The 23,768-nt window shown below is 36.0% G+C and overlaps 4 protein-coding genes and 1 long non-coding RNA gene across 12 annotated transcripts in view; 4 read left to right on the forward strand and 1 right to left on the reverse strand.

Moving 5' to 3' along the window:
• Positions 1-7,639, forward strand: part of LOC127356638 (nuclear factor 7, ovary-like) — a 38,441-nt gene extending 30,802 nt beyond the window's left edge. For 3 of the 4 annotated variants that reach the window (XR_007882021.1, XR_007882022.1, XR_007882023.1), the window contains one exon: positions 7,075-7,639. Coding sequence is in view for 1 of the 4 variants with exons in the window: in XM_051388592.1 (XP_051244552.1) it covers positions 1,805-1,822 (18 nt within the window). In the remaining 3 variants the exon portion in view is untranslated. Of the gene's footprint in view, positions 1-1,804; positions 1,919-7,074 lie in introns of those variants that run through there. The other variant, XM_051388592.1, reaches the window with a different exon arrangement.
• The window catches only part of LOC127356647 (nuclear factor 7, ovary-like), a 38,391-nt gene extending 30,752 nt beyond the window's left edge, over positions 1-7,639 (forward strand). Inside the window, exon 4 of the mRNA XM_051388604.1 lies at positions 7,607-7,639. The gene's annotated coding sequence lies outside the window, so the exon portion shown is untranslated. The remainder of the gene's footprint in view (positions 1-7,606) is intronic.
• The window catches only part of LOC127356710 (uncharacterized), a 65,408-nt gene that overhangs the window by 27,899 nt on the left and 13,741 nt on the right, over positions 1-23,768 (reverse strand). The gene's annotated exons all lie outside the window — the stretch shown is intronic.
• The window catches only part of LOC127356632 (nuclear factor 7, ovary-like), a 53,071-nt gene continuing 34,513 nt past the window's right edge, over positions 5,211-23,768 (forward strand). For 2 of the 4 annotated variants that reach the window (XM_051388567.1, XM_051388569.1), the window contains exons 1-2: positions 5,211-5,321; positions 12,210-13,765. In XM_051388567.1, coding sequence (XP_051244527.1) covers positions 5,216-5,321; positions 12,210-13,621 — 1,518 coding nt within the window. In that variant the 5' untranslated portion in view covers positions 5,211-5,215 and the 3' untranslated portion in view covers positions 13,622-13,765. Of the gene's footprint in view, positions 5,322-5,531; positions 6,956-12,209; positions 13,766-18,439; positions 19,996-23,768 lie in introns of those variants that run through there. The other 2 variants (XM_051388568.1, XM_051388570.1) reach the window with 2 other exon arrangements.
• The window catches only part of LOC127356637 (nuclear factor 7, ovary-like), a 46,345-nt gene continuing 34,513 nt past the window's right edge, over positions 11,937-23,768 (forward strand). The window contains exon 1 of one of the 2 annotated variants that reach the window (XR_007882018.1): positions 11,937-11,999. The gene's annotated coding sequence lies outside the window, so the exon portion shown is untranslated. Of the gene's footprint in view, positions 12,000-18,166; positions 18,230-23,768 lie in introns of those variants that run through there. The other variant, XR_007882019.1, reaches the window with a different exon arrangement.

A 23,768-nucleotide genomic window follows, 5' to 3' on the forward strand; every position in this document is an offset into this window, starting at 1 on the left:
CCGTAAGCTATAATTAAAATATGTTACATTAAAGTGTTGTGCCCCTGATGAATAAAAAAACCACTTTATATCAAGTATCTTTACTGCACCAGTGTGGAGAAATGCCAACATAAAAGTCTCATATTTATGCCTCCAGAGATATTTGAACATATTTGAGGTACTGTAAAAACATATTGCTCAGTGTTTCCTGGCTACTGATGGTATATTTGACTTTTACACATATGAGACTACAAACATACTTAATATCAAGCATTTTTACTGTACCAATTTGGAGAAATTCAACAATAAAAGTCCCATATTTGTACCTCCATGTGGTATTTTCATATATTTGAGCTACTGTAAAAACACTTTGCTCAATAATTCCTGGCTATGGATGGTATATTTGACTTCTACACATCTAAGACTACAAGCATACTTAATATCAAGCATTTTTACTGTACCAATGTGGAGAAATTGAAGAATAAAAGTCCCATATTTATACTTCCAGATTCCATATTTTCTTATATTTGAGCTACTGTAAAAATGTAAACTGTATGTGGAACCACCTGCAACAGCTGTCACACTGAATAATATAAAAAATAATATGTGAGGAAGAGACAGTAGGTACAATGGTGTTTTGAAGTTAAAACTAATTATTTTTCCCTTTTACCTACAAATGGACACAGCAGAGCAGCAAAATAAGAAGAATGTGGACTGGCATTGCATTTTGTGTGAAAAGTAAACAAATTAGAATTGTGTAGGATTTTGTGTTTAGTGTTTAGTGTTTATATTATCAAGATGTTATTAAACATTTGTGTGAAATTTTGTCATGATTACTGCAGCATTATTGAAGTATAATGAAAATGCTTCACCCATAGCCTGGAAATATTGAGCAATATGTTTTTACAGTAGCTCAAATATGGTCAAATATGCAATCTCTGGAGGCATAAATATGAGGCTTTTATTTTGGCATTTCTCCACACTGGTGCAGTAAAGATACTTGATATAAAGTGTTTTTTTATTCATCAGGGGCGCATGAAACACTTTAATGTAACATATTTTAATTATAGCTTACTGTTCTAAATACCTTTATTTTGAAAACCGGAAGTAAATACGCTGTTTCTCCGCATTTACCATAATGCTGAGAATACTTGTACACTCGAAATTTAAGTGCGGCTGATTTGACCACGGAGATCGGACTCACGGCTGGATTGACCGCAGTCTACTAGCCTACTGTTTCTTCTACACAGCACCGTCCTGTAAATGACAACATCCGGTCTCAGAATATGAAACAACAGGCCTTTTTTAATCTGTTTCTGTTTTCTAGTGATTTTATTTTTTGTTATATGAAATAGAAAATGAAAATCAAATAATTTTTTTAATTTCGCTCATCCCTTTTTGACCATGAAAAAGAAAACGCCTTGTATTTCAATTTTAATTTTTGTATTTTAAAACGAAAATCAAATAACCACTCGTTTTCTGTTTTTTAATACCCGTTTCTGAAAGGAAAATCCAATGACCAAAAGATACACGGACCCATTATGCCCCATACATGTATTACTTGTAACATAACTGCGCTTGTGTCAACACTTGGAGTAACAAGTGTTTTTCAGACAGTATTATCACCTCTAATCAGTAAAAGGAAAACAGAATTCTGAGAAATAAGTTAATGCATGTCCAAGATACTGTATTTTCTTTATTTTTATCTACTTAATAAAAAAAAAGTTTGTTTTGTTTTTCTCTGCAAACAGTTATGATTTGTAACCGGTTACTCGTTAACATGTACATATTGTCCCACCCTTAACTCCTGTACTCATTTTCATAGGTTTTTAGTCAGGATTAATCCGGACTCCACCAAGTGCAGTGCCAAGGAGCAGATGAGCCGGAAGACTGGGAGAGTGGTGAAGCGGAAGACTTCATACAGGAACCCCCAATCTCCTTCATCAGGGACTTCACTGAGTTCGATTGGCAAACTGACTAGATGCAGGTGAGGTTCTGATGATAGCTTTTGCATTGAAAGTTCAAGATGGTTTATTCAAAGATGTTCTCTCAGATATCTTATTAAATAATGTGTGTTAAGCTACTGTTGTGTCAGTGATTGAATGCTGATGGAGACTATGGTCCACTGATGAAGGCTCTTGAGTCGACTTCAGCAGGAAAAATCAAACATGCTGTAATTCATGATCAATCAAAAACATGTTAAAAACACAGTTAATTCAACATCTCTTTAAGCATTTTAACACATTGCTAAACTCAACTGCATCTTGAATCAAAATGTAGGCTACCTTAAACTGAATGCAGCACTGTCATCTTTGGATATTTGATACACTTTCTATCAGGAATAAGTACCTTGACACGACATCACCATCTTAGACCCTCATCACATACGTGGTGCATTACAAAGTGATTGTAATAAATGTAATTGTTTGTGTTTTCTTCTTTAATTTCAGGGCTCCAACTGGGATCTGGGTCTCCAAGTTCAGGGCAAGCAAGAGGCCATAGACTTTTATTTCAAGTGTGAGGGGAATGAGAGGACTTTACAGTGTCCTGATGCATTGTTCGTGCAAATGTTCAGTATTTTAAAGTAAATGTATAATTGTGAAGCTCGGCTGACGTAACTAGCTTTTTTATTTTTTGATTTCTTGTTTCTAATGTTTCAGGCGGGCCTGGGTAGTTGCAGTAGTCAGACAAAGTAGAGGTGTCTCTTTCATTGTTGTGTTGGTTCTGAAGTGGTACTTGGTCTGAAAAGTTTGGTAACCTGTGCTTTATCATGTTCCTGTTCACCAAATGTCTTCAATAAATAATTGTGTTAACAATTTTCTTGTTTTCTGTAGTTAATTGAAATATTTTAGAATATGGGTCATTCTATTAATGATGGATAATAGTAAGTCAAAGTGATACAGTATTTAAATTGTACAGTGAGTAACTGAATTTACAATGATCAACTGTTACCCACTGTTAATAGTACAGTATTGCCATTTACAATACCATTTAAAAAAATAACAGTGCTTAACTGTTTTTATTTGTACAGTAAATAAACCAGCACTGTAAAAACAACTGAAATCACAGTATTTAATTGGTATTTATTTTACAGTAACTACACCAATACTGTAAATGGAAGTACAGTATGTCTACTGTAAAACATATTTACAGTAACTTGCTGGTTAATTGTTTCCAGTAAGTTACTGTAAATTTTAAGGTAATTTTTGATGGAAGATGGAAAAAACAATCCTGAAAACGTTCTTTTGTGTGCCAAAGATTCAACCCCTGATTCAGATCTGTGGGAAAGGATGGAGCCCGCTCTGCCGTCTGCGACTGGGTCCTTTTTGATGCTCCCTCTGAGCGCTGCAGTTTTCAGGCTTTGTTTAAACTTTTAACACGGAGCTTTTAGAGAGTAAAGATCTGATTCTCTGTTCAACTTTGGGGCAAACAGACCGATCACAGTGACAATATACGAAATATTAACCGACTTTAAAGACTTGTTATTGTTTATTTTCTACAGCAACAACAAGAAGATATGTTTATTTATAGGTTTATTTATTCCCAGTGGGAAATAAATGGTTGCAACAACACCTATGATACAAGAAATCTAGTCACATAAACAAAAGGAAAACAGGGTTCAAACGTCCTGGAAAACCTTGAAAAACTGGAAATAGACAGGAAATTAGGGATGCACGATAATCATTAGAGCAGATCAATTATCAGCTGATGGTGGGAAATTTATATTATTACCAATCTGGATTATTAAATTACGGCCGATCAATTATCGGCCCATAATAATAATAATAATAAATTTTGAATTCTTATGCAAAGCGATTGATAGACTTTATGTTTTATGAATGTTTTTTGATGAACTTTACTAGAAAAACAAACAATCTGAGAGTCAGAACTGTTTGTTTGTTGTTGTTAACAATAATTTGATTAAATCAGAGTTCTGGAACATTAATATTAAATATTAAATCATCCATCTTTGCTCACTAATCTTCTTTGTTGCTGTGAAATGTGTAAAAGACGGTCACATCTCCACTCATACAGCCCGTTAATCTACATTAGTTGTTGTGGTTGATAAATACACAGTGATGTTTGTATGTGTAAAACTTTGTCTTTCTACCTCTTTTAATGGCTTTTCTGTACACTAAAATACATTCTTCTTGATTTGAATTGTTATTTATGGTCTGAAGCCAAATTTAAGTTACGATTAGATGAAAACTACAAAAACAGCCTGTGTGTATGGAAGTAATATTAGATGTGATTGGTTTAATATAACCACTGAAATACTTTAATAGGTTTAACAAGTTTTTTTTTATTACAAGCATTCATAATTCAGTTATTTAAAGTTCTTAAAAAAGGTATTTTGTTTACTTCATTGATCTGAATTTAAGAATTTGTACCTTTAATTTAAGATTAATAATTAGCAATCTTACAATGAGACACAATTTCTTTTAACATAATAAAAATAAGTGACTTTGACTTAAATGAAGGAACCAGTAACATTCTTATTATTATAATTTTTTTTATTAAAGCAATAAAAACTAAACAGCTGCTTCATTTCCAACACTGGGACCAGACGACTTTCTCTTAAACTGAGAAGTTGTGCGAGTGCTCTTACTCTGAAAATAAGTACAATAATCTCCTTCTGCTGGGATATTATGCAACCATTGTTGTTACTGGTTAAATCAAACTCAATATTAGCTGTAAGATCTTATTAAGACACAGTTAGAAATATTTTCTTAAAATCAGATTCTAATGCAAAACATGTTTGACAAAATTATTTTCAATATGTTTCTTTTTCTGTCACTTATTGTTTTTTATTGTTTTTATTTTCTTTTTGTTTGAAAATCAGCTTTTTGTTTTCTATTGTCGACCTTTTTCAGATGTAAAATTGTTTAGTTCGTTTTCTGATCTTTATGTTTGTTTGTTTTAAATCTATACTGTGTCATTTTAAATTCATTTTTTATTATTTTGAATTGAAGATCAGCAACCAAAAATAATCAAAAAATAAAAATAAAAATAACTGAAAATTAATTTAATTTGTATTAAACCAGTAAATAATCTTACTAGAACTTCCAAAATATATTAGTGAAATATAACTGGACTATATATAAATGGACTGATTGTTTTGTATTTTCTAATATTTTCTCTTTAAGATAATTTAAAACAAAGTAAAACAGAAATATCAGTGAGAATTAATTTGTTGTGGTCGTTTTTTCTTTGTGACTGATCTCAGAGCAGTGTGATGACAAAGCTCCGCCCTTTAATGACATCACCTGAGACCAACCAGGAAACAGGTTGTTCCTGTTCAGTTCTCACTGAGGAGAGACACACAGACGGAGAGACAGACGGTAAGATTTACCTTCATTACAAATCTGTGACTTTAACTGAGGGACAACAGTTACAGGACGAAGTACTGAAGTAAACTGAAGTAGTTCAACCTGCTGCTGACTGAAATAAACACTCAAAGACTCAAAGTGAAAGTAACTGATGCAACATTTTACAGCAGGGTGAGGAAACACACCTGAGTTCATGTTTAACGTGCTGTTTGCTGTTTCCAGCTGCACTCAGAGACCAAATGGCTTCCAGATTAGAGGAGGATCTCTGCTGTCCGGTCTGTCATGATGTCTTTAGAGATCCTGTTGTTCTGTCATGCAGCCACAGCTTCTGTAAAGACTGTCTGAAGAGCTGGTGGAAGGAGAAAATAACACGTGAGTGTCCAGTTTGTAAGAGAAGATCTTCGAGGGAAGAACCACCCTGTAATCTGACTTTAAAGAACCTGTGTGAGAGGTTCTTACAGGAGAGAGATCAGAGATCTTCAGAGGCTCTCTGCAGTCTGCACTCTGAGAAACTCAAACTCTTCTGTTTGAACCATCAGCAGCCAGTGTGTCTCGTCTGCAGAGATTCAGAAAAACACTCCAACCACAGATTCAGACCCATTGATGAAGCTGCACGACAACACAAGAAGAAACTTGAGGAAACTCTGGAGCCTTTAAAGGAGAAGTTAAAGGTTTGTGAAGGAGTTAAAGTGAAGTTTGATCAAACAGCAGAACACATGAAGGTCCAGGCCCGACGCACAGAGAGGAAGATTAAGGACCAGTTTAAGAAGCTTCACCAGTTTCTAGAAGAGGAAGAGGAGGCCAGGTTGGTTGCACTGAGGGAGGAAGAGGAGCAGAAGAGTCAGATGATGAAGGAGAAGATGGAGGCTCTGAGCAGAGAGATAGCAGCTCTTTCAGACACAGTCAGAGCCACAGAGGAGGAGCTGAGAGTTGAAGACGTCTCATTCCTGAACAACTACAAGGCTGCAGTGGAAAGAGTCCAGCAGCGCCCCCTGCTGGAGGATCCACAGCTGCCCTCAGGAGCTCTGATAGACGAGGCCAAACACCTGGGCAACCTGACCTTCAACATCTGGAACAAGATGAAGGACATGGTCTCCTACAGTCCTGTGATTCTGGATCCAAACACTGCTCATCCAGACCTCATCCTGTCTGAAGATCTGACCAGTGTTAGAGGAGAGAAACAGCAGCTTCCTGATAATCCAGAGAGGTTTGATCGGTTCTGCTTTGTTCTGGGCTCTGAGGGCTTTAACTCAGGGACTCACAGCTGGGATGTCGAGGTTGGAGACAATACACACTGGTTACTGGGTGTGTCAGCAGAGTCTGTCCAGAGGAAGGGACGCAAACTGTCTGGATTATGGGTAATAGGTTTCTATGAAGGTAAATACTCAGCACGGTCACCACCAGCTCCATCAACTGGTCTTGTAGTTCAGAAGAAGGTCCAGAGGATCAGAGTGAATCTGGACTGGAACAGAGGAAAGCTGTTGTTCTCTGATCCTGATACTAACACACACATACACACCTTCACACACACTTTCACTGAGAGGATGTTTCCAGTAATCATCATTTGGGATAAAGTCCCACTGAAGATATTACCAGTGAAGGTCAGTGTGACAGTGGAACAGAGCAGTTAGAGATAAAGAGGATGATTATATTTTTAGTTTATTAGAAAAGTCTCTGAATTGATCCTGTTAAACTGAAACCTGTTCCTCATTTTTCCAACACTGCAGGAACAGACAGATATTATTAAATATAATCAAATGTTCAGGTATTGAGGAAATACGTAGCCAATTGAGCTGAATTCAAGAATTTGTGCCCTAATTAGCAAAACAAATCTTACAATAAGACACAATTCCTTCAAACATAATAAAAATAGTGACTTTGTCTTAAATGAAGGAACCAGAAACATTCTTATTTTCATCATTTTTTATTAAAACAATGAAAAACTAAACAGCTGCTTCATTTCCAACACTGGAACAACAATAAAAACCTAATTCTATTTCCTTTTCTTTATATCTTGTATTTTTCAGTTTTATTTTGTTATTTAATTCTATTTCTTTTTTCTCATCTGTAAAAAATGGCTGTGAAATTTACAGTTATTTACTGCAGTAAACACAGTAACATTACTGTGTATGATTTTTACAGTAGAATACTGTAAATTTTACAATAAAACCTTGTCCACGTGACAAAATCACAGTAGTTTAAGTGTTACTGTAGAAAATCACAGTAGCCAGTATAGTACTGTAAATAGTAAACTACTGTATTTTTCCTTTATTGTGTGTATTAGATTTTTAGAAAAGTATATCATAATAAAAACAATGATTAACTCATAATTTTGATCTAATGTTTTTTTTTTATCATAAGTTTGACCCTTTATATCTTATATATGTCTTCTTATCTCATCTCATCATATCTCTCTAACAGTTTTTCCAGACATTTGTTGTAATTTCCTTTGGAATATCTGTTATTGATATCACTGAAAACTTTATATTTCCAAAGAATGTCTAATAAGGATCCATAGACGGGCTCTGACATAGCAACAGTAACTAAGGGGGCGGGGCTTATCGAAGGGTCAAATTGACTTATTATGGGACTTTTATTTTGTATCAAAGTTTTTTCCCGCTTCACTTTCAATTTATCCAATGAGGATCAAGAGAGGTCAACGGTCGTGCTTCTAATGGGCCAGTCACGCCATTTCAAAACCGGACTAACCGCGAACAACGCAGCAAGTTTGCGGTTCTGACTCCGCAACAAAGCTCCTTGTCTGCTCGCTCCTGGAGAGTATTTATGACTGAGTAGTAAGCACTGCTGATTCTTCTACATGCATTGCGTGTGCCTGATAAATATATATACTTAACTTTATTCCCACTGGCATTTTTTAATTAATGTGACATTATGCCCCATACATGTATTACTTGTAACATAACTGCGCTTGTGTCAACACTTGTAGTAACAAGTGTTTTTCAGACAGTATTATCACCTCTAATCAGTAAAAGGAAAACAGAATTCTGAGAAATAAGTTAATGCATGTCCAAGATACTGTATTTTCTTTATTTTGATCTATTTAATAAAGTTTGTTTTGTTTTTCTCTGCAAACAGTTATGATTTGTAACCGGTTACTCGTTAACATGTACATATTGTCCCACCCTTAACTCCTGTACTCATTTTCATAGGTTTTTAGTTAGGATTAATCCGGACTCCACCAAGTGCAGTGCCAAGGAGCAGATGAGCCGGAAGACTGGGAGAGTGGTGAAGCGGAAGACTTCATACATGAACCCCCAATCTCCTTCATCAGGGACTTCACTGAGTTCGATTGGCAAACTGACTAGATGCAGGTGAGGTTCTGACGATAGCTTTTGCATTGAAAGTTCAAGATGGTTTATTCAAAGATGTTCTCTCAGATATCTTATTAAATAATGTGTGTTAAGCTACTGTTGTGTCAGTGATTGAATGCTGATGGAGACTATGGTCCACTGATGAAGGCTCTTGAGTCGACTTCAGCAGGAAAAATCAAACATGCTGTAATTCATGATCAATCAAAAACATGTTAATCACAGTTAATTCAACATCTCGTTAAGCATTTTAACACATTGCTAAACTCAACTGCATCTTGAATCAAAATGTCGGCTACCTTAAACTGAATGCAGCACTGTCCTCTTTGGGTATTTGATACACTTTCTATCAGGAATAAGTACCTTGACACGACATCACCATCTTAGACCCTCATCACATACGTGGTGCATTACAAAGTGATTGTAATAAATGTAATTGTTTGTGTTTTCTTCTTTAATTTCAGGGCTCCAACTGGGATCTGGGTCTCCAAGTTCAGGGCAAGCAAGAGGCCATTGACTTTTATTTCAAGTGTGAGGGGAATGAGAGGACTTTACAGTGTCCTGATGCATTGTTCATGCAAATGTTCAGTATTTTAAAGGAAATGTATAATTGTGAAGCTCGACTGACGTAACTAGCTTTTTTATTTTTGATTTCTTGTTTCTAATGTTTCAGGCGTGCCTGGGTAGTTGCAGTAGTCAGACAAAGTAGAGGTGTCTCTTTCATTGTTGTGTTGGTTCTGAAGTGGTACTTGGTCTGAAAAGTTTGGTAACCTGTGCTTTATCATGTTCCTGTTCACCAAATGTTTTAAATAAATAATTGTGTTAACAATTTTCTTGTTTTCTTGTTTTTCAGTTAATTGAAATATTTTAGAATATGGGTCATTCTATTAATGTTGGATAATAGTAAGTCAAAGTGATACAGTATTTAAATTGTACAGTGAGTAACTGAATTTACAATGATCAACTGTTACCCACTGTTAATAGTACAGTATTGCCATTTACAATACCATTTAAAAAAATAACAGTGCTTAACTGTTTTTATTTGTACAGTAAATAAACCAGCACTGTAAAAACAACTGAAATCACAGTATTTAATTGGTATTTATTTTACAGTAACTACACCAATACTGTAAATGGAAGTACAGTATGTCTACTGTAAAACATATTTACAGTAACTTGCTGGTTAATTGTTTCCAGTAAGTTACTGTAAATTTTAAGGTAATTTTTGATGGAAAATGGAAAAAACAATCCTGAAACCGTTCTTTTGTGTGCCAAAGATTCAACCCCTGATTCAGATCTGTGGGAAAGGATGGAGCCCGCTCTGCCGTCTGCGACTGGGTCCTTTTTGATGCTCCCTCTGAGCGCTGCAGTTTTCAGGCTTTGTTTAAACTTTTAACACGGAGCTTTTAGAGAGTAAAGATCTGATTCTCTGTTCAACTTTGGGGCAAACAGACCGATCACAGTGACAATATACGAAATATTAACCGACTTTAAAGACTTGTTATTGTTTATTTTCTACAGCAACAACAAGAAGATATGTTTATTTATAGGTTTATTTATTCCCAGTGGGAAATAAATGGTTGCAACAACACCTATGATACAAGAAATCTAGTCACATAAACAAAAGGAAAACAGGGTTCAAACGTCCTGGAAAACCTTGAAAAACTGGAAATAGACAGGAAATTAGGGATGCACGATAATTATCAGAGCAGATCAATTATCGGCTGATGGTGGGAAATTTATATTATTACCAATCTGGATTATTAAATTACGGCCGATCAATTATCGGCCCATAATAATAATAATAATAAATTTTGAATTCTTATGCAAAGCGATTGATAGACTTTATGTTTTATGAATGTTTTTTGATGAACTTTACTAGAAAAACAAACAATCTGAGAGTCAGAACTGTTTGTTTGTTGTTGTTAACAATATTTTGATTAAATCAGAGTTCTGGAACATTAATATTAAATATTAAATCATCCATCTTTGCTCACTAATCTTCTTTGTTGCTGTGAAATGTGTAAAAGACGGTCACATCTCCACTCATACAGCCCGTTAATCTACATTAGTTGTTGTGGTTGATAAATACACAGTGATGTTTGTATGTGTAAAACTTTCTCTTTCTACCTCTTTTAATGGCTTTTCTGTACACTAAAATACATTCTTCTTGATTTGAATTGTTATTTATGGTCTGAAGCCAAATTTAAGTTACGATTAGATGAAAACTACAAAAACAGCCTGTGTGTATGGAAGTAATATTAGATGTGATTGGTTTAATATAACCACTGAAATACTTTAATAGGTTTAACAAGTTTTTTTTTATTACAAGCATTCATAATTCAGTTATTTAAAGTTCTTAAAAAAGGTATTTTGTTTACTTCATTGATCTTAATTTAAGAATTTGTACCTTTAATTTAAGATTAATAATTAGCAATCTTACAATGAGACACAATTTCTTTTAACATAATAAAAATAAGTGACTTTGACTTAAATGAAGGAACCAGTAACATTCTTATTATTATAATTTTTTTTATTAAAGCAATAAAAACTAAACAGCTGCTTCATTTCCAACACTGGGACCAGACGACTTTCTCTTAAACTGAGAAGTTGTGCGAGTGCTCTTACTCTGAAAATAAGTACAATAATCTCCTTCTGCTGGGATATTATGCAACCATTGTTGTTACTGGTTAAATCAAACTCAATATTAGCTGTAAGATCTTATTAAGACACAGTTAGAAATATTTTCTTAAAATCAGATTCTAATGCAAAACATGTTTGACAAAATTATTTTCAATATGTTTCTTTTTCTGTCACTTATTGTTTTTTATTGTTTTTATTTTCTTTTTGTTTGAAAATCAGCTTTTTGTTTTCTATTGTCGACCTTTTTCAGATGTAAAATTGTTTAGTTCGTTTTCTGATCTTTATGTTTGTTTGTTTTAAATCTATACTGTGTCATTTTAAATTCATTTTTTATTATTTTGAATTGAAGATCAGCAACCAAAAATAATCAAAAAATAAAAATAAAAATAACTGAAAATTAATTTAATTTGTATTAAACCAGTAAATAATCTTACTAGAACTTCCAAAATATATTAGTGAAATATAACTGGACTATATAGAAATGGACTGATTGTTTTGTATTTTCTAATATTTTCTCTTTAAGATAATTTAAAACAAAGTAAAACAGAAATATCAGTGAGAATGAATTTGTTGTGGTCGTTTTTTCTTTGTGACTGATCTCAGAGCAGTGAGTTGACAAAGCTCCACCCCTTACTGACATCACCTGAGACCAACCAGGAAACAGGTTGTTCCTGTTCAGTTCTCACTGAGGAGAGACACACAGACGGAGAGACAGACGGTAAGATTTACCTTCATTACAAATCTGTGACTTTAACTGAGGGAGAACAGTTACAGGACGAAGTACTGAAGTAAACTGAAGTAGTTCAACCTGCTGCTGACTGAAATAAACACTCAAAGACTCAAAGTGAAAGTAACTGATGCAACATTTTACAGCAGGGTGAGGAAACACACCTGAGTTCATGTTTAACGTGCTGTTTCCTGTTTCCAGCTGCACTCAGAGACAAAATGGCTTCCAGATTAGAGGAGGATTTCTGCTGTCCGGTCTGTCATGATGTCTTTAGAGATCCTGTTCTTCTGTCATGCAGCCACAGCTTCTGTAAAGACTGTCTGAAGAGCTGGTGGACAGAGAAACAAACACGTGAGTGTCCAGTTTGTAAGAGAAGATCTTCAATGGACAATCCACCTTTAAGTCTGGCTTTAAAGAACCTGTGTGAGAGGTTCTTACAGGAGAGAGATCAGAGATCTTCAGAGGCTCTCTGCAGTCTGCACTCTGAGAAACTCAAACTCTTCTGTCTGGACCATCAGCAGCCAGTGTGTCACATCTGCAGAGATTCAGAAAAACACTCCAACCACAGATTCAGACCCATCGATGAAGCTGCACGACAACACAAGAAGGAACTTGAGGAAACTCTGGAGCCCTTAAAGGAGAAGTTAAAGGTTTGTGAAGGAGTTAAAGTGAAGTTTGATCAAACAGCAGAACACATGAAGGTCCAGGCCCGACGCACAGAGAGGAAGATTAAGGAGCAGTTTAAGAAGCTTCACCAGTTTCTAGAAGAGGAAGAGGAGGCCAGGCTGGCTGCACTGAGGGAGGAAGAGGAGCAGAAGAGTCAGATGATGAAGGAGAAGATGGAGGCTCTGAGCAGAGAGATAGCAGCTCTTTCAGACACAGTCAGAGCCACAGAGGAGGAGCTGAGAGCTGAAGACGTCTCATTCCTGAACAACTACAAGGCTGCAGTGGAAAGAGTCCAGCAGCGCCCCCTGCTGGAGGATCCACAGCTGCCCTCAGGAGCTCTGATAGACGAGGCCAAACACCTGGGCAACCTGACCTTCAACATCTGGAACAAGATGAAGGACATGGTCTCCTACAGTCCTGTGATTCTGGATCCAAACACTGCTCATCCAAAACTCATCCTGTCTGAAGATCTGACCAGTGTGAGAGTAGGAGAGGAACAGCAGCTTCCTGATAATCCAGAGAGGTTTGATCGGTTCTGCTCTGTTCTGGGCTCAGAGGGCTTTAACTCAGGGACTCACAGCTGGGATGTCGAGGTTGGAGACAGTACAGGCTGGTTTCTGGGTGTGTTAGCAGAGTCTGTCCAGAGGAAGGGAGACATACTGTCTGGATTCTGGGTAATATGGTTCTATAAAGGTAAATACTCAGCATGGTCACCACCAGCTCCACAAACTGATCTTGTAGTTCAGAAGAAGGTCCAGAGGATCAGAGTGAATCTGGACTGGAACAGAGGAAAGCTGTCGTTCTCTGATCCTGATACTAACACACACATACACACCTTCACACACACTTTCACTGAGAGGATGTTTCCATACATTTACACTGGGGATAAAGTCCCACTGAAGTTATTACCAGTGAAGGTCAGTGTGACAGTGGAACAGAGCAGTTAGAGATAAAGAGGATGATTATATTCATGATGTTTATTTCTTAAAGAGAAAAGTCTCTGAATTGAACCTGTTAAACTGAAACCTGCTCCTCATTATTCCAACACTGCAGGAACAGACACATATTATTAAATATAATCAAATGTTCTGGTATTGAGGAAATAATTAGCCAATTGAGCTGAATTTAAGAATTTGTGCCTTTTCTTTGTATCTTGTATTTTCCTGTTTTATTTTGTTGTTTAATTGTATTTCTGTTTTATTATCTGAAATTTTCTATCTGGTTTTATTATTCTGATTGTTTTTATTTTCTTTTTGTTGTTATTTAGTTTGAAATCAGCTTTTTGTTTCTATTGTCGACCTTTTTAATCCGTGTAGGTCCGTGTATGTTTTGGTCATTGGATTTTCCTTTCAGAAACGGGTATTAAAAAACAGAAAACGAGTGGTTATTTGATTTTCGTTTTAAAATACAAAAATTAAAATTGAAATACAAGGCGTTTTTCTTTTTCATGGTCAAAAAAGGATGAACGAAATTTAAAAAATGATTCGATTTTCATTTTCTATTTCATATAACCAAAAATAAAATCACTAGAAAACAGAAACGTAAAAAAGGCCAGTCACGCCATTTCAAAACCGGACTAACCGCGAACAACGCAGCAAGTTTGCGGTTCTGACTCCGCAACAAAGCTCCTTGTCTGCTCGCTCCTGGAGAGTATTTATGACTGAGTAGTAAGCACTGCTGATTCTTCTACATGCATTGCGTGTGCCTGATAAATATATATACTTAACTTTATTCCCACTGGCATTTTTTAATTAATGTGACATTATGCCCCATACATGTATTACTTGTAACATAACTGCGCTTGTGTCAACACTTGGAGTAACAAGTGTTTTTCAGACAGTATTATCACCTCTAATCAGTAAAAGGAAAACAGAATTCTGAGAAATAAGTTAATGCATGTCCAAGATACTGTATTTTCTTTATTTTGATCTATTTAATAAAGTTTGTTTTGTTTTTCTCTGCAAACAGTTATGATTTGTAACCGGTTACTCGTTAACATGTACATATTGTCCCACCCTTAACTCCTGTACTCATTTTCATAGGTTTTTAGTTAGGATTAATCCGGACTCCACCAAGTGCAGTGCCAAGGAGCAGATGAGCCGGAAGACTGGGAGAGTGGTGAAGCGGAAGACTTCATACATGAACCCCCAATCTCCTTCATCAGGGACTTCACTGAGTTCGATTGGCAAACTGACTAGATGCAGGTGAGGTTCTGACGATAGCTTTTGCATTGAAAGTTCAAGATGGTTTATTCAAAGATGTTCTCTCAGATATCTTATTAAATAATGTGTGTTAAGCTACTGTTGTGTCAGTGATTGAATGCTGATGGAGACTATGGTCCACTGATGAAGGCTCTTGAGTCGACTTCAGCAGGAAAAATCAAACATGCTGTAATTCATGATCAATCAAAAACATGTTAATCACAGTTAATTCAACATCTCGTTAAGCATTTTAACACATTGCTAAACTCAACTGCATCTTGAATCAAAATGTCGGCTACCTTAAACTGAATGCAGCACTGTCCTCTTTGGGTATTTGATACACTTTCTATCAGGAATAAGTACCTTGACACGACATCACCATCTTAGACCCTCATCACATACGTGGTGCATTACAAAGTGATTGTAATAAATGTAATTGTTTGTGTTTTCTTCTTTAATTTCAGGGCTCCAACTGGGATCTGGGTCTCCAAGTTCAGGGCAAGCAAGAGGCCATAGACTTTTATTTCAAGTGTGAGGGGAATGAGAGGACTTTACAGTGTCCTGATGCATTGTTCATGCAAATGTTCAGTATTTTAAAGGAAATGTATAATTGTGAAGCTCGACTGACGTAACTAGCTTTTTTATTTTTGATTTCTTGTTTCTAATGTTTCAGGCGTGCCTGGGTAGTTGCAGTAGTCAGACAAAGTAGAGGTGTCTCTTTCATTGTTGTGTTGGTTCTGAAGTGGTACTTGGTCTGAAAAGTTTGGTAACCTGTGCTTTATCATGTTCCTGTTCACCAAATGTTTTAAATAAATAATTGTGTTAACAATTTTCTTGTTTTCTTGTTTTTCAGTTAATTGAAATATTTTAGAATATGGGTCATTCTATTAATGTTGGATAATAGTAAGTCAAAGTGATACAGTATTTAAATTGTACAGTGAGTAACTGAATTTACAATGATCAACTGTTACCCACTGTTAATAGTACAGTATTGCCATTTACAATACCATTTAAAAAAAATAACAGTGCTTAACTGTTTTTATTTGTACAGTAAATAAACCAGCACTGTAAAAACAACTGAAATCACAGTATTTAATTGGTATTTATTTTACAGTAACTACACCAATACTGTAAATGGAAGTACAGTATGTCTACTGTAAAACATATTTACAGTAACTTGCTGGTTAATTGTTTCCAGTAAGTTACTGTAAATTTTAAGGTAATTTTTGATGGAAAATGGAAAAAACAATCCTGAAACCGTTCTTTTGTGTGCCAAAGATTCAACCCCTGATTCAGATCTGTGGGAAAGGATGGAGCCCGCTCTGCCGTCTGCGACTGGGTCCTTTTTGATGCTCCCTCTGAGCGCTGCAGTTTTCAGGCTTTGTTTAAACTTTTAACACGGAGCTTTTAGAGAGTAAAGATCTGATTCTCTGTTCAACTTTGGGGCAAACAGACCGATCACAGTGACAATATACGAAATATTAACCGACTTTAAAGACTTGTTATTGTTTATTTTCTACAGCAACAACAAGAAGATATGTTTATTTATAGGTTTATTTATTCCCAGTGGGAAATAAATGGTTGCAACAACACCTATGATACAAGAAATCTAGTCACATAAACAAAAGGAAAACAGGGTTCAAACGTCCTGGAAAACCTTGAAAAACTGGAAATAGACAGGAAATTAGGGATGCACGATAATTATCAGAGCAGATCAATTATCGGCTGATGGTGGGAAATTTATATTATTACCAATCTGGATTATTAAATTACGGCCGATCAATTATCGGCCCATAATAATAATAATAATAAATTTTGAATTCTTATGCAAAGCGATTGATAGACTTTATGTTTTATGAATGTTTTTTGATGAACTTTACTAGAAAAACAAACAATCTGAGAGTCAGAACTGTTTGTTTGTTGTTGTTAACAATATTTTGATTAAATCAGAGTTCTGGAACATTAATATTAAATATTAAATCATCCATCTTTGCTCACTAATCTTCTTTGTTGCTGTGAAATGTGTAAAAGACGGTCACATCTCCACTCATACAGCCCGTTAATCTACATTAGTTGTTGTGGTTGATAAATACACAGTGATGTTTGTATGTGTAAAACTTTCTCTTTCTACCTCTTTTAATGGCTTTTCTGTACACTAAAATACATTCTTCTTGATTTGAATTGTTATTTATGGTCTGAAGCCAAATTTAAGTTACGATTAGATGAAAACTACAAAAACAGCCTGTGTGTATGGAAGTAATATTAGATGTGATTGGTTTAATATAACCACTGAAATACTTTAATAGGTTTAACAAGTTTTTTTTTATTACAAGCATTCATAATTCAGTTATTTAAAGTTCTTAAAAAAGGTATTTTGTTTACTTCATTGATCTTAATTTAAGAATTTGTACCTTTAATTTAAGATTAATAATTAGCAATCTTACAATGAGACACAATTTCTTTTAACATAATAAAAATAAGTGACTTTGACTTAAATGAAGGAACCAGTAACATTCTTATTATTATAATTTTTTTTATTAAAGCAATAAAAACTAAACAGCTGCTTCATTTCCAACACTGGGACCAGACGACTTTCTCTTAAACTGAGAAGTTGTGCGAGTGCTCTTACTCTGAAAATAAGTACAATAATCTCCTTCTGCTGGGATATTATGCAACCATTGTTGTTACTGGTTAAATCAAACTCAATATTAGCTGTAAGATCTTATTAAGACACAGTTAGAAATATTTTCTTAAAATCAGATTCTAATGCAAAACATGTTTGACAAAATTATTTTCAATATGTTTCTTTTTCTGTCACTTATTGTTTTTTATTGTTTTTATTTTCTTTTTGTTTGAAAATCAGCTTTTTGTTTTCTATTGTCGACCTTTTTCAGATGTAAAATTGTTTAGTTCGTTTTCTGATCTTTATGTTTGTTTGTTTTAAATCTATACTGTGTCATTTTAAATTCATTTTTTATTATTTTGAATTGAAGATCAGCAACCAAAAATAATCAAAAAATAAAAATAAAAATAACTGAAAATTAATTTAATTTGTATTAAACCAGTAAATAATCTTACTAGAACTTCCAAAATATATTAGTGAAATATAACTGGACTATATAGAAATGGTTTTGTATTTTCTAATATTTTCTCTTTAAGATAATTTAAAACAAAGTAAAACAGAAATATCAGTGAGAATGAATTTGTTGTGGTCGTTTTTTCTTTGTGACTGATCTCAGAGCAGTGAGCTGACAAAGCTCCGCCCCTTACTGACATCACCTGAGACCAACCAGGAAACAGGTTGTTCCTGTTCAGTTCTCACTGAGGAGAGACACACAGACGGAGAGACAGACGGTAAGATTTACCTTCATTACAAATCTGTGACTTTAACTGAGGGAGAACAGTTACAGGACGAAGTACTGAAGTAAACTGAAGTAGTTCAACCTGCTGCTGACTGAAATAAACACTCAAAGACTCAAAGTGAAAGTAACTGATGCAACATTTTACAGCAGGGTGAGGAAACACACCTGAGTTCATGTTTAACGTGCTGTTTCCTGTTTCCAGCTGCACTCAGAGACAAAATGGCTTCCAGATTAGAGGAGGATTTCTGCTGTCCGGTCTGTCATGATGTCTTTAGAGATCCTGTTCTTCTGTCATGCAGCCACAGCTTCTGTAAAGACTGTCTGAAGAGCTGGTGGACAGAGAAACAAACACGTGAGTGTCCAGTTTGTAAGAGGAGATCTTCAATGGACAATCCACCTTTAAGTCTGGCTTTAAAGAACCTGTGTGAGAGGTTCTTACAGGAGAGAGATCAGAGATCTTCAGAGGCTCTCTGCAGTCTGCACTCTGAGAAACTCAAACTCTTCTGTCTGGACCATCAGCAGCCAGTGTGTCACATCTGCAGAGATTCAGAAAAACACTCCAACCACAGATTCAGACCCATCGATGAAGCTGCACGACAACACAAGAAGGAACTTGAGGAAACTCTGGAGCCCTTAAAGGAGAAGTTAAAGGTTTGTGAAGGAGTTAAAGTGAAGTTTGATCAAACAGCAGAACACATGAAGGTCCAGGCCCGACGCACAGAGAGGAAGATTAAGGAGCAGTTTAAGAAGCTTCACCAGTTTCTAGAAGAGGAAGAGGAGGCCAGGCTGGCTGCACTGAGGGAGGAAGAGGAGCAGAAGAGTCAGATGATGAAGGAGAAGATGGAGGCTCTGAGCAGAGAGATAGCAGCTCTTTCAGACACAGTCAGAGCCACAGAGGAGGAGCTGAGAGCTGAAGACGTCTCATTCCTGAACAACTACAAGGCTGCAGTGGAAAGAGTCCAGCAGCGCCCCCTGCTGGAGGATCCACAGCTGCCCTCAGGAGCTCTGATAGACGAGGCCAAACACCTGGGCAACCTGACCTTCAACATCTGGAACAAGATGAAGGACATGGTCTCCTACAGTCCTGTGATTCTGGATCCAAACACTGCTCATCCAAAACTCATCCTGTCTGAAGATCTGACCAGTGTGAGAGTAGGAGAGAAACAGCAGCTTCCTGATAATCCAGAGAGGTTTGATCGGTACTGCTCTGTTCTGGGCTCAGAGGGCTTTAACTCAGGGACTCACAGCTGGGATGTCGAGGTTGGAGACAGTACAGGCTGGTTTCTGGGTGTGTTAGCAGAGTCTGTCCAGAGGAAGGGAGACATACTGTCTGGATTATGGAGAATATGGTTCTATGAAGGTAAATACTCAGCATGGTCACCATCAGCTCCACAAACTGATCTTGTATTTCAGAAGAAGGTCCAGAGGATCAGAGTGAATCTGGACTGGAACAGAGGAAAGCTGTCGTTCTCTGATCCTGATACTAACACACACATACACACCTTCACACACACTTTCACTGAGAGGATGTTTCCATACATTTACACTGGGGATAAAGTCCCACTGAAGATATTACCAGTGAAGGTCAGTGTGACAGTGGAACAGAGCAGTTAGAGATAAAGAGGATGATTATATTCATGATGTTTATTTCTTAAAGAGAAAAGTCTCTGAATTGAACCTGTTAAACTGAAACCTGCTCCTCATTATTCCAACACTGCAGGAACAGACACATATTATTAAATATAATCAAATGTTCTGGTATTAAGCAAATTATTAGCCAATTGAGCTGAATTTAAGAATTTGTGCCTTTTCTTTATATCTTGTATTTTCCTGTTTTATTTTGTTGTTTAATTGTTTTTCTGTTTTATTATCTGATATTTTCTATCTGGTTTTATTATTCTGATTGTTTTTATTTTCTTTTTGTTGTTATTTAGTTTGAAATCAGCTTTTTGTTTCTATTGTCGACCTTTTTAATCCGTGTAGGTCCGTGTATGTTTTGGTCATTGGATTTTCCTTTCAGAAACGGGTATTAAAAAACAGAAAACGAGTGGTTATTTGATTTTCGTTTTAAAATACAAAAATTAAAATTGAAATACAAGGCGTTTTTCTTTTTCATGGTCAAAAAGGATGAACGAAATTTAAAAAATGATTCGATTTTCATTTTCTATTTCATATAACCAAAAATAAAATCACTAGAAAACAGAAACGTAAAAAGGCCTGTTTTTTTCATATTCTGAGACCGGATGTTGTCATTTACAGGACGGTGCTGTGGAGAAGAAACAGTAGACTAGTAGACTGCGGTCAATCCAGCCGTGAGTTCGATCTCCGTGGTCAAATCAGCCGCACTTAAATTTAGAGTGTACAAGTATTCTCAGCATTATGGTAAATGCAGAGAAACTGCGTATTTACTTCCGGTTTTCAAAATAAAGGTATTTAGAACAGTAAGCTATAATTAAAATATGTTACATTAAAGTGTTTCATGCGCCCCTGATGAATAAAAAACACTTTATATCAAGTATCTTTACTGCACCAGTGTGGAGAAATGCCAAAATAAAAGTCTCATATTTATGCCTCCAGAGATTGCATATTTGACCATATTTGAGGTACTGTAAAAACATATTGCTCAGTGTCTCCTGGCTACTGATGGTATATTTGACTTTTACACATATGAGACTACAACCATACTTAATATCAAGCATTTTTACTGTACCAATTTGGAGAAATTCAACAATAAAAGTCCATATTTGTACCTCCAAGTGGCATATTTTCATATATTTTAACTACTGTAAAAACACTTTGCTCAATAATTCCAGGCTATGGGTGAAGCATTTTCATTATACTTCAATAATGATGCAGTAATCATGACAAAATTTCACACAAATGTTTAATAACATTTTATAAAAAAATTATAATATAAAGATTAAACACTAAACACAAAATCCTACACAATTCTAACTTGTTTACTTTTCACACAAAATGCAATTCCAGTCCACATTCTTCTTATATGTAGGAAAAATAATTAGTTTTAACTTCAAAACACCATTGTACCTAATGTCTCTTCCTCATATATTATTTTTCCCTTTTACAGACTCAGCGTGACAGCTGTTGCAGTTGGTTCCACATACAGGGGAACCACCTTTTATTCTTAAATTTCTCCACATTGGTGCAGTAGAAATGCTTGATATTAAGTATACTTGTAGTCTTAGATGTGTAGAAGTCAAATATACCATCCATAGCCAGGAATTATTGAGCAAAGTGTTTTTACAGTAGCTCAAATATATGAAAATATGCCACTTGGAGGTACAAATATGGGACTTTTATTGTTGAATTTCTCCAAATTGGTACAATAAAAATGCTTGATATTAAGTCTGCTTGTAGTCTCATATGTGTAAAAGTCAGTAGCCAGGAAACACTGAGCAATATGTTTTTACAGTACAAATTTTCACACAAATGTTTAATAACATATATATAATTATATATAATATAAACACTAAACACTAAACACAAAATCCTACACAATTCTAATTTGTTTACTTTTCACACAAAATGCAATGCCAGTCCACATTCTTCTTATTTTGCTGCTCTGCTGTGTCCATTTGTAGGTAAAAGGGAAAAATAATTAGTTTTAACTTCAAAACACCATTGTACCTACTGTCTCTTCCTCACATATTATTTTTTATATTATTCAGTGTGACAGCTGTTGCAGGTGGTTCCACATACAGTTTACATTTTTACAGTAGCTCAAATATAAGAAAATATGGAATCTGGAAGTATAAATATGGGACTTTTATTGTTGAATTTCTCCAAATTTGTACAGTAAAAATACTTGATATTAAGTATGGTTGTAGTCTCATATGTGTAAAAGTCAAATATACCATCAGTAGCCAGGAAACACTGAGCAATATGTTTTTACAGAACCTCAAATATGGTCAAATATGCAATCTCTGGAGGCATAAATATGAGACTTTTATTTTGGCATTTCTCCACACTGGTGCAGTAAAGATACTTGATATAAAGTGTTTTTTATTCATCAGGGGCGCATAAAACACTTTAATGTAACATATTTTAATTATAGTTTACGGCTCTAAATACCTTTATTTTGAAAACCGAAAGTAAATACACTGTTTCTCCGCATTTACCATAATGCTGAGAATACTTGTACACTCTAAATTTAAGTGCGGCTGATTTGACCACGGAGATCGAACTCACGGCTGGATTGACCGCAGTCTACTAGTCTACTGTTTCTTCTACACAGCACGGTCCTGTAAATGACAACATCCGGTCTCAGAATATGAAACAACAGGCCTTTTTTCTGTTTCTGTTTTCTAGTGATTTTATTTTTGTTATATGATATAGAAAATGAAAATCGAATAATTGATTAAATCCGTGTATCATTCGTTCTTTTCATATTCAACTGAGATTCCAAAACCGGAAAATGAAAAAACGGTTTGTTATTTCCTTATTCGTTTATGAATCTGATACCAAAAAACAAATAACGGTTCATTTTTTGTACTTTCGATTTATTGCTCAGATCAAACCAAGGAAATTAAATAACGGGCCACGGATCGATTTTGATTTGGATATTTAATGTTTTCGCTTTGTGTGAACCGGAAGTTATTGTCTCGTTAGCTTGATTCACTTCTTCAGTTTAACTAACGTTAGTCTTGAAAACTGAGGATCAATGATGGAGAGTTTCATCTTTTCATTCATCTTCATCTTCATCTTCCTGGCGCGTGCGCGGAAAGCTGCATGCTGCCTGTTACTCCAGTCTGCTTTCTAACTTCTTAACTTTTATTCCTTTTTTGTTCGTTCTTATTTTTTCACTCTCTGAAGTCCTGCTCTCTCTACCGAGGTTGTTTGAGACAGTTTGTGTTCATTTTCGTGTTTTAATGTCGCTTCCACCGGGACAGCTGCCGTTGTTTACACCGGAGAACAGCTGATCTAATGCCGGTCGGCACGGTGGACAGAACAGCTGATCTAATGCCGGTCGGTACGGTGGACAGAGCCGCTGATCTAATGCCGGTCGGTACGGTGGACAGAGCCGCTGATCTAATGCCGGTCGGTACGGTGGACAGAACAGCTGATCTAATGCCGGTCGGTACGGTGGACAGAACAGCTGATCTAATGCCGGTCGGTACGGTGGACAGAACAGCTGATCTAATGCCGGTCGGTACGGTGGACAGAGCCGCTGATCTAATGCCGGTCGGTACGGTGGACAGAACAGCTGATCTAATGCCGGTCGGTACGGTGGACAGAGCCGCTGATCTACCAGCTGAACTCTGGAGGAAACACACCGGGGATGAAGAGGAGGGAAGTAACGTCGGGGGAAGAGAGGAGGATGGAGACGGGACGGGTTTATGGAGAAAGAGAAGATGAAGCCGAGTCTCCCCTCTGTTGTTATGGTGATGTGCGGTCTCCTAGCAACGGAATGTACGAACTGACGGCATTAACGCGCAGCCCCGCAGAGTACCGGGAGTCTGGTGTGTGTCACTGAGACAGGGCTGCACAGGGACATCACGGACCGGACCGAT

Source organism: Dicentrarchus labrax, unplaced genomic scaffold (assembly GCF_905237075.1).
Source record: "Dicentrarchus labrax unplaced genomic scaffold, dlabrax2021, whole genome shotgun sequence".
NCBI lineage: Eukaryota > Metazoa > Chordata > Actinopteri > Moronidae > Dicentrarchus > Dicentrarchus labrax.